The following is a 10644-nucleotide window of genomic DNA, read 5'->3' as shown; positions in this document are numbered from 1 at the left end:
GCAGCAGCATCTTGCTGCAACCAGGGCACACCCTGAAAAATAAACAGCATTTCACCGAGGCAGCAGCATCCAAGAACCCTCTATTTTCATTTAAAAAAATCAGCCATCATTTCTACCACAAAAAAAAGCTTTCAGGTACAGCCTAAATTTGCCACCAGACAGAGGAAAGCAAGAGCTCTCACATCTACATCACGTGGGCGCCAGCTGTGCTTCATCGTGCCAACCGGAGAGACATTCAAATACACTAACGGAGATTTATTGTAATACTGATCAGTTCTCAGCCTTTCACCCAGACCACGGCAGAAGCAAGTCCCTCCCTCTGACCGCAGCACTAAATAAAGCTGAGTGCCTGCCACTCGGGAACAGCAGAGTCCTGGGAGTCCCACCGGAGCAGTGACATCCCCTCGCTGTGCCTGTGTCCCACAGGAGGGGACCAGCCGCGGTGGCAGGGCTCTCTCTGCTGGTGCCCTCAGAACTTGCTATCTGCAAGCAAACAGGAACATCCAGACAGGATTCTCTGTCCTTGACAAGGAACATCCGGCTGGTCATGGAATCAGGCAGAGACTGGAAAAAACTTGCAAGGATCGCGAGGAATAAATAAATAAGTTTTCCCTGCAATAGGGAATTTCATAATAAAACCTGTTTTGTGCAAATTTAAATGCAACAGAACCCTGTCATAGAAACAGACTTTGCCACAGAAGAGGGGCACGGACAGAGAGAAGAGGGGCCATGCCTAAACACCCAAGTTGATCCCAGTGAGGGCCTTCAGTGCGTGTCCACGGGAGGAGGACGCTGGTATCTACAACACCGAGGACAGACGGATGGGAGGAGTTGGGCCCTACCAGCTTTCCACCCTCACTGCACTGGCACTGGGCAGTGTGTCCAGTCCAGCCATGCAAGGACAAGCAGATGATGTTAAGTAAGTCAATCACCCATGTTTAACTCTATTTGTAAGTCTTAATTATTGCTCTAATAAAAGCAGACTTTTACAGATACACTCAGAGAAAGCAGATAATTTCCAACATCCAGGAACACTACTGGGAAGCAAGGAGGATGTGGGTACCAGGGGGAGGTGGAATGAGAATTAAGCCTCAAGCCACCCTGTTCTGGGAAAGTGCAGAGATAATTCTGCAAAAATAGGGGCAGACACTGCCAGTCTGCAGAGCCAGAAATCCAGCAGAGATTCTGTGGCTTCTGGCAGACACTCAGCACGTTGGAGAGGCCACAAACTAGGCCTTGTTTCCTAGGGCAGAAAGTCCATCCACCAACACACAACAGGACAACACTACTCCACTACTACACCTGCTTCAAACCAAGGAATCTCCTCCCGCTGTCCCTAAAGGAATGGGCTTTACTAACACGCATTGTATTGGCTTTTTCCATCTAGCAGTCCTTTCCTCCACCCAGCTTTTTGTGGGGACCAATTTAATCAGATTTAGTCAAGACAAAGGTTTCAGAGATGCTAAGTTCCCCTAAGTTTTGTGGAAATGGGTGGTCAGGCAGGAGTGTGACCCTAACTGGTCCTCACCTAAAGAAAGGCACAAACTCTGCAGCCCTATTTTTGCTTGGCAGCAGCCAGCTGGCCACCTGCTGCTCCATACAGCAGGATAGGAGCAGAAGGTGGCATAGGCATGTTGCTCATACTCTGGGCACACCACATTCCTGGGGATACTGCTATACTGCTGGAGGGGGGGTCACAGGACAGCCAGCTTTGTAGGAAGAGAGGCCAGCATTAGCCTGTTGTTACATTGCTCCAAGAACAATTTTGCAACTGCAGAGCTCTCACACAAAGCCACAGGGCTGATGGAGCAGGCCTGGAATTACTTCTGTATGCAATGTAAAGAGAGGTAGGGACATTATCCTGCTCTGTTCTAGCTCTGCTACCTCCTGGCCCACACAATCACCACCTCAGAGTAGTGACAGAGGAGTTAGACCTGTCTACCTGCCCCAGGCACACAGATAGCAGCGAGGGAAAAGGGAATGAGTGGGCACCCTTATAAATTGGCTTCTAGAAGGGCAGAGGACTATTCACAAAGTGGAGGATCTAAGGAGGGAGCAGTGAGGAGCTGCCCAGTGACAGCTGCCAACTAACTGTGCTTGTGCCTGCTCCAGCCTCTCCTCCATGCACAAATCATTCCTTTTTGCAGGACACCTGACCCTCCTTGGGAACATTGTGGTTGTGCTTCACAGCTCCTTTGAGTTCACAGCTCACCAAATAACCCTTCTATGTGCCACAACAGGAGAGTGTGAGCAGTGGAGCTGAGAGTTAGGTGTAAGGCAAGCCTAAGAGAAGAGCACACAGAGAACCTGGGACTGAGCTGCGGGGAAAGGCGAGCTGCTGGTACGACAATGGAGACACCTACGAGTTATCCCTGCAGACAAAGCAGTGGAGAAAACCGCTCCAGTGCTGACAGACGTTTGTCAGTAGAAGTGCACAGAGATACTTCTCCAAGAAAAGCTTTGTCTCAAAGCCACAAATTTAAACATTCTCCTTTAGCATTTAAATACATTAACTTTCTCAGGGTATTTACAAGTCCAGTTCAGAGCAGCAGAACAGCTGGATACTGGAGGAAGGGGGAGTGGCACAAGGCGTTTGTTGTGCTTTTCCAAAGAGCAGGGCAACATCTGACCACAAGGAACCAGGAAGACAGATCCGAGCTGGGTCAGTGGAGACTGAAGTGAGCCAGGCAGCAACTCTCACACACTGAATTTGTCCTGAGGGAAAGGGTGAGGGGGTGCTGTTCATTTACAGCGGGCCCCATGACAAGCACCCATGCTGGTGAGCACATTCCAGCCAAGCAGGTGCCACACATGAGCTGTCAGAGACCAGAGCACTGGGGAGCAAGAGACCTTCACCATCGGATACTCTCCTTTCTACATCCAGCATCTGGGACCAGCAGGGACATTGCTGCAAGGAGTTTCTCAGGAGTGCTTGCTAGCTGGGGACAGAGGTTAGCACAGCGGTCAACCCAGGAAAAGCTTCATGATCCTCAAGGAAGTGAGTGGTTGCAGCAGGCAGTGTCCCAGCACTGGAAAGGGCATCCGTGTAAGGCTGAGGACTCCACAGACACAGTGCTTGGTGTTGTCACCTGGCTCTTCAATAACATGGTTTGGAAACTTGGCACATTCACAATAACATCTGTAGGAAGGACCTGTGCGGCCCCTCAGCCGTCTGCCAGGGAAAAACCAAAGTTTGTCCTTTATTTTTTTATTTCATTTTGCTTTTAAAAAGAAAAAAAAAAACCTGTAAAAAAATATTCTCTGAGATGCAAGGACGCTTGTACTTTGTACTGCCTTGGCCATCCCCTTGCTCATGTCACCTGCAGGTTCCTTGGAGAGTCTGGTTCCAATGGCAGCAGGACACCCTGTTTATCAACTAGGATGAGCACTGTCCCTGTTCAGCCAGGGGAGAGCAGTCGGTCTGTGCCTGTCACAAATCTGTGACTTTATTCTCCACAGCTGCTGCAATCTGTTGCAGTCTATATCCGAGCTGCATCTTCTGTGCTGTTGGGTCTTCTTCCAAGGCAGTAATGATCTGCAACAAGACAGAGCTCACTGGCAGCCTTTCTCCAGCACACGACACCCAACCAGCTCAACTCCACGCATCATGGAGAACCTCAAGCTGGAATTCAGCGTGCTCTAGTCTAGAGTGGGTATGTAGTAATAATCTCAAATTAACCACAAAAGAAGTATTCTAGATTCATTGTAGTAACTTACAGACTTCAGAGGGCAAAAAGAATGCTAAACTTCTCACCTGGAAATTAAGTCTTTAGAAAATTAATCTGAACTAAATGCATGTCTTTAAGTAAATTATTTGGATGTTGGAGTAAAAATGAAGAAGCACAGATGAAATCCCAACAGCCTTCAAGTTAGAGATAAGTTCTTTTTGCTGATCTCCTCCCTTGCTCTTTGGTAAGAATACAGCAAACTCATGACATGAGTGATGCATGCCAATGAAACAAGACACAGTGTTGGAATAGTCTGGCTGCTCTTAATTGTTAATTTCAGCATTTCTTTTGTTTGGGTGGTAGAAGGAGAAAGGCATGTTCATACCTGCTGGAAACACACACTCACCTGGTCATAGTACTTATTGATGTATTTGTACAATTCATGTAGAGCCACCAGGGAATTGAGGTCACCTGAGTAATTCTGTTTGTAAGAGATGAAATTAGACAAAACCGTGAGACACCTAGCAATTGTCCTGTCAAATTCTGTGTCCTCACAACTCATTAGGAAAGCAACAGGAAAGAGAATTCACCAACAATTCCTAGCAAAGGAAAAATCACATGTATTTCTTGCCCTGAATCCTTGACTAACCCCTCTTCTCTCCAGTGCTGCCTGGGCAGACCCTCACTCTCCCTGTGGTGCAGAGCAGCCACTGGGCACAGTCAGTGTGTCTGAGCAGAACTGCACACTCAGCTGGAATATCTCATCTTTGCATTAATAACTCTCTCCTGGATACACAGGTGAGAGGCCAGGTGACTTCTGAAATACTTTTATTTACCCGTGATAGCTCAGCCAGGGCAGAGTTCATCTCCTGGTCGCTAGCAGAGATGGTCTGACGAATGTCTGAGTAGTACCTAGACAGGGGTACACAGGCAATTAGTGCATGGTCCCTCCTCCTCACTGCTGAAACCACAAGTCCTCACATCCATCACTTACCTTTCCACCATCTGTTTGTAGCGAGGAATGTCCCGGGCATAAAGCAGCTTATTGATTGGAGAGTCCTTGAACATCCAAAACCAGAACTGGTTATGAGAAGCTCCTTTACTGTGCTTTGGACTAACCTCAGCAGGTAACGCAATCACTGCTATTTTCTGCCATTTATTCAGGATCGGGAATTTTTTGTCCTCTGCATGAAGAGGCACTTCAAATAGCAGGCTCTCTTCTGGTAATGCAGTCTGAGGTACCCTGTGATGTGCTGATGAAAGGACCCCTGGGATCCCTAGTCCAGCTTTCTCCTTGGAGCTGGGTGATCACCAGTATGAAATCACACTGGCTATGGCTTTGCACAGCTGCTGTTTGACGTGCTCCAGAGATCCACCCATCCCATCTCTGGTGACCTGTGCAGGACTGTTCCACCCTCAGCACAGGGTGAGTAGTGATAGTGGAAAGTCTTTCTAATGGCCAACCTGAATGTCCCAAGTTGCATCCTGTAACTCCCACTGTCTGCCACAGCCAACTAAAGTTTAGCTCTGTCCCCCAAGTAGCTGCAAGCTGTAAATAAAGAGCACTCCTCAACAACTTCCTGTTGCTAAACAAAATCTGGTCCTCCCTCCTCTCTTCCCAGGACTCCCCATTACTCTCCAGTTGCACATGGAAGCCAGGGGGAGCCTGGCGGGCTGTCCCCATGGTGCTATGTAAACACTATTGCCTTCCTAAGGCAGCACTGCTCAACTCTCTGCGCCAACCATGCTCCCTTCTCCCTCTGTACTCACCCGCCCTAACTTATGGTCAGCTATTGTGCAGGAGTCCATGAAGGTCTGCGCAATGACCAGCAGCACAGCGTCCACATTATCCGATGTCTGCACATCAAAAACGAACTGAGGGTTCTTGATGATGTTGATCCAGAACCGCAGGGGGAGGCTGTAGAGAGGACAGAAGTGCAACAGGGCATCAGCAAAGGTAGCAGCTACAGTGCTGAAAGATATTCTACATGGTACTGCATCTCTCTGCTTTGCCCTCCCAGCAAAACCAGCTCTTCACCCTATGGTCTGCTGCCCTGCACTTGCATTTTGCTCCTCCTCAGTAGGCAGAAGTGGCTGTCACTTTACAAGCTCTAAGCAAGTCAGCAGTGCCTCCTCCAGGGCCCTCAGGAACACTCTACCTGTTTGTCTTCCAGATATGGATGGTCTCAGGGTCTGTGATCCCATAGTGTATGGCCTGCTCATCCAACAGGTCAAAGAAGTATTTGACTGCCAGAGGGACAGGGCGGTTGGTACTGAGGATCACCTGGAACAAGTCATCCACAAACTTCTGCAGAGTACCCTGTGGATAATCAAGCAGGACAGAGTCAGCACAGTAAGAGGAGAGTAGAGAGCCCAGGCCTCACAGATAAAAGGTCACCCTCTTCTGCTCAGTGACAGCCACTCCCCCATCCAAGGGTACTCGACCCCCACTGAAGGGAGCAGCAGGTAAGGAGAAAGGAAGCCCCTGTGGTTTGTGGAACAGCGGCCAGGGAGAAGCTCAAAGCAAAGCAAAAATGTAGAGGAGACTCAAACGTACTCAAAGCCACTGCAGGTAAAGGGTATTGCTTCATCTTCACACACACCCCTGCAATCTGCCAGGGGATGTGAAGGAAGACAAGATCCCAAGCACAACACAATCTGTGTGCTTCTTCTCACCTTCATTGAGAGCAGGCGTGTCAGATAGATCTCTGGGATTGCCTTGGCCCGCTCCCGATCTCTTAAGCTCCCACGCCGATGCTTGGGAAGCTCTGGCTCTTCTGTTGGTTTTACCAGGTGCCAAAGTTTGATCCCACCTTCATCTGCATCCTCCAGCATTGGTGTTTCTAAACCAAGCAATTGTTTACAGACAAGTGTTGGTTCTCTCACAGTAGACCTTGGCCAGGTGAGCCCCAAAGAAGCAAGATTTCCCAGTATAACAGAAACACAAATGGGAAGGAATCTCTGGAGGCCTCTAAGCAGCCTTCTTCATAGTACAGCCATCGCCAGCAGTACAGCAGGTTGCCTTTGTCCAACCAAAACCTTCAAGGTCTTGGAAACTTCCCCAGACAGCGATCCCCCACCACCCCAGTGGTCTGTTTCAGGGTTGAACCACGCTTTTGCTGAAGAAGTTTTGGTCCATATCCAATTTGAATCTCTTAAGCCACAGCCTGTGGCTATTGTCCCTCATGCCACAGGAGTATCCATGGAGTTGTTCGCTCTGCCAGGCAGTAAGGAAACTGCCTGGCATCCCATCACTCCCCTCAGGCCGTGCTCAGCACCTGAGGGTATTAAGATTTCTGCAAGTTGCAGACTGCACTCAGCCCTAGAGTCAGACAACTGTGCTTGTTCTGCATTTTCACACCCAGCCCAGCTTTCCTCTGCTCCCACACTTCTGCTTTTCTCTGGCCTTACTTGACCAAGCTTTCACATTTCCTGACAATCCTGAGGGTCCAAAGCATGTGTCAGCCTTCTATATCAGCACAAAGCTGGGGCTATGGCAAGAGACTTGTCCCACTAACTGGCCAGTAATTTTATGAGAACAAGACATCAAACTCACTTTCTCCTGGGATGTAATCCTGATTTTCCCTGTGGATGTGCTTGGTCAGGCGTGGGACCAGTGCTACTGTTGCTCCATCAGGCACCTGCAGACAAGCAAAACAACAGTCGAAACAAATGGAATGTTTCTCATCAGCACAATAGGCAAGTGCTCATAGACCAAAACAGGCTGTACCATCACTAGAAATAGAGACAGAAACAGGGATTTTGAGGCACCAACACCATCTTTCCTGAGGGTGAGAAAATCTTGTCTGTACCAATTAAAAAAGAGATGTACAAAGTACAATGAAGATAATACTCAGGGACTGAGGTAATTTACATCTAGAAAATGTTGCAGCAAGGTACTGACATATTGGTGCAAGATGTGACATATTGGTGCAAGGTAATTTTAAAAAATCCCTCTTTCCATTCTTAGAAGGTACTTTGCAAGCTCAGTGCGTCATCACCTGCTAACTGATCTGGCCTGGAACAGGGACAGATCCAGCACATCACCTTCACTGCAGTATGAACTTGTGCCTATCCTTGCAAGCCCTACACATGTCCACATCTCAGGTATGGGATAAGGACAGGGCTGTGCTTGCTGAAGTCAGACTGTGGCGACAGCACTGACTTAATTTGAATATGCTCTGCAAGAAAGGTCCAACCTTTTGACAGTGGTCCACCAGGAGCCAGAGCCACAAACAGAGCATGACAATGTGTAGAAGGATGAGAGGAGAGACAAGGCAATGGCAGACTGAGTTCTGACCTTGTAATGCTGAAGAGTGTTCAGACGTTTCCAAGTTCCTTGAACAACAGACGTCACATCCTCATCGGACAATATCAGATGACCTGCCAGCCCTGATCGCCACTCTACAGCCATTGAAACACAGAAAATTCAAGGATTAACTGCTAATTTGAGGCCTCATCTGCTTCAGCCTGGCTGACCTCGTTACACACCCCCTGGTCCTCATCAACTTTTACCTGTGCTATTTCACAGACAGTATAACCTGAGCAAGTGCCTGTAATGATGCTGAGTCCTGCAGTAACAGGACAGACTCCTCTGAGCACAGGGACAGGTGGCCTCATGGCCTCCCAGGTTCCACCTGTCGTGTTTCTACAAATTCTGTTATATTGTGACTCTTCAAGCAGGTGGTTCAAACCACAAATATGCACCCATGGTTCTTATCAGCTACTATTTCCTCAGTACCTTCTCATCTGTAAATGTCACCACTATTCATCAACAGCTAAAGAATTCAGAAGATGGAAAACTGAGTGTTTTCTCTCCCAATGTAAGTTCTATCATTAATTAACTGCCATGGGCAAGATCTTCCCTGACATATATTGTTGAGAGGCTGCCATTGACTTCACTGCCAGGAAGCCCCAGTCTCTGCCCACAGCATCTTTGCACTCCACTCAAATCCCCCTCCCCTCCTACACATTTTCCATACTTTCCATATCCCCTTACCCAAGTCATTGCTGTGGTCTGACTCTGGCAAAGAACACCATGAAATGAAAGAGGCTGAACCCAACTGTTTTTTTCCCACCCCTGCCTCTTTCTGTTACAGCCTCTCCCCTGCTGTGTCCAGCCAGAATACGAGACCCTTGGTCAGTGATTCTGCACACTCAGCAGAGAATGACAAATGTTACACGTGCCAGGGTGCTGTGCACAGACAGAAAACCACCATTCCTTCACTTCCTCACTGAGTTTTGTCACCAAAGAGCTCTGCTCACCGAGGTCCAGGGTGTCTGGGTCTGGCCGGTGACAGTATGGCGTCCCTTTATAGATCTGATCTAGGATTTTCTCCTTCACCTGCGTTATGGTGTCACAGTCCAGCACTTTCGCAGAAATCCCTTGAGAGTCTTCTGCCCCTCCTACACCAACTCCTGCTTGTGTCAAAGCATTTAAGGTCTGGGGAAGAAAAGGTCACAGTTGCTCAGCTGATAAGATTACATCTGACATATTTACACCTTTGATGGTTGGCATTCAGGCAAGTTAACAGCTAGTCCTTTCACTGGGACATTCAGAAAAGAAAACATCACAGATGTTAAACACCTCAGTCTTGCTTCTTAGCCTTGTGTCAAGAGCTGGAAGCCAGTTCAACAGCACTGGGGGGGAGCTTCGATGTGCCATCAGCACAGCACACACCAGATGACTGTGGTGAAGGCTCCTATCAGCCTGGGGCAAAAGCGCCTGATTTAGCAGAGCTCTTCATCATCTATGGACTTGTGCTGCTGGAACAAACCTGGCTCCCAGGAGACAGTGGCAGAATGCTGCACTTGTGCCTTGGTTATGGGAGTGGAGACATTCAGCCCTGTCGTACCAGAGAGGACAGAAGATTTGGTGCTTACCAGAGTGCGGTACTCCAGGTCCTCTCTCAGAAGGCGGTTGTCATTCAGGGTATATTTGGCTTTCCCTGTCACCCAGTCAACCGGCCCTTTGTCCACCTGGTGCTTGATTCCTCGAAACAGCATGTAAAGGGGCTCCCCGACAGAATCCTGGCATGGAAAAGGAGGACAGAAATTCAGCTTGCTCCTCCCAGCAGAACCCCAGGCTTGGGAACACGGATATCAAGCAGGACTGAGGATACCCCAGCTAAGCCACATTAGGCAAGGACAGAGCCTGTGCCAACAGTTCCTGCTCCATGCACAGGAAAAGTGCACCATCCAGCTACCAGGGAGATGCACATGACCAAGGCATTGTTCTGCCTCTGTGTCACTAATCTGAGAGACTCCTTGAGCCTCACCAGCCCTCCAGAAAAGGAATTAGACCAGCACCTGTCCTTCCACACACAGATCAGCCTGTGGCCTGTGTGTTTCAAGATAAAGGAGCTACACTGAGGCCTCAATGACCTGGTGACACATCCTGGAAACAACGAGTGGTATTAATGCTGATTTAAGCATCCCTGTTCCCAGTGAACAGCCCAGCTCTCATTCCTCACCCTGAGGAATACAGGGTGACCCTGGCACTACGTCAGCTACGAGTGAGGCACAAAGCAAAGCTGTGCCTGTCTCCCCTCTTTTGGCCCCTCTACACCACAACAGGATGAAGAGCTCACCCTCACAAACGTGTACAGGCAGATGGACATCCAGTTGGTTAACAGCTTCTCTACCACAGTTTCTGTCCTGAAAGAGAGCATCAGATTGTCACAGGAATGTGGTGCAGAACAGGGGGAGATTTGGAGGTAAAGATCACTCCCTTTGAGAGAAAAGCAGACTAAATCATGATACAGAATGGAGAAGAAAAAAAAAGCCTTTTGAGACCAGCAAGGTTAATGCTTTTGACACCACTTACTGGAAGCACTTGTCAGCCTGAAGGAGGCACCAAATTACAGAATTGGAGAGACAAGAAGCAGGGAACAGTGGAAAGCCTCTGGTAGGTCTCAGACAAGGGAAATGTGTTCAGATCAGAAGGATGGACCAGATAGGAGGCTATTGGGGATCT

General features: G+C 48.6%; 1 protein-coding gene across 6 annotated transcripts in view; it reads right to left on the bottom strand.

Moving 5' to 3' along the window:
* Positions 1 to 3211: 3211 nt before the first annotated feature.
* PLXNB1 (plexin B1) overlaps positions 3212 to 10644 on the bottom strand; it is a 74317-nt gene continuing 66884 nt past the window's right edge. For all 6 annotated transcript variants that reach the window (XM_039558863.1, XM_039558862.1, XM_039558864.1 and 3 more), the window contains exons 27-38: positions 10259 to 10325; positions 9552 to 9698; positions 8934 to 9111; positions 7969 to 8072; positions 7225 to 7309; positions 6345 to 6511; positions 5828 to 5988; positions 5439 to 5586; positions 4663 to 4727; positions 4505 to 4580; positions 4075 to 4149; positions 3212 to 3535 (exon numbers count right to left, since the gene is read on the bottom strand). In XM_039558863.1, the coding sequence (XP_039414797.1) occupies positions 3431 to 3535; positions 4075 to 4149; positions 4505 to 4580; positions 4663 to 4727; positions 5439 to 5586; positions 5828 to 5988; positions 6345 to 6511; positions 7225 to 7309; positions 7969 to 8072; positions 8934 to 9111; positions 9552 to 9698; positions 10259 to 10325 (1378 nt within the window). In that variant the 3' untranslated portion in view covers positions 3212 to 3430. The remainder of the gene's footprint in view (positions 3536 to 4074; positions 4150 to 4504; positions 4581 to 4662; positions 4728 to 5438; positions 5587 to 5827; positions 5989 to 6344; positions 6512 to 7224; positions 7310 to 7968; positions 8073 to 8933; positions 9112 to 9551; positions 9699 to 10258; positions 10326 to 10644) is intronic.

The sequence above is a fragment of the Corvus cornix genome, chromosome 12 (genome assembly GCF_000738735.6).
Source record: "Corvus cornix cornix isolate S_Up_H32 chromosome 12, ASM73873v5, whole genome shotgun sequence".
Classification (NCBI taxonomy): domain Eukaryota; kingdom Metazoa; phylum Chordata; class Aves; order Passeriformes; family Corvidae; genus Corvus; species Corvus cornix.
Note: the sequence above shows the minus strand (reverse complement) of the source record. Positions and strands in the feature narration are given on the sequence as shown.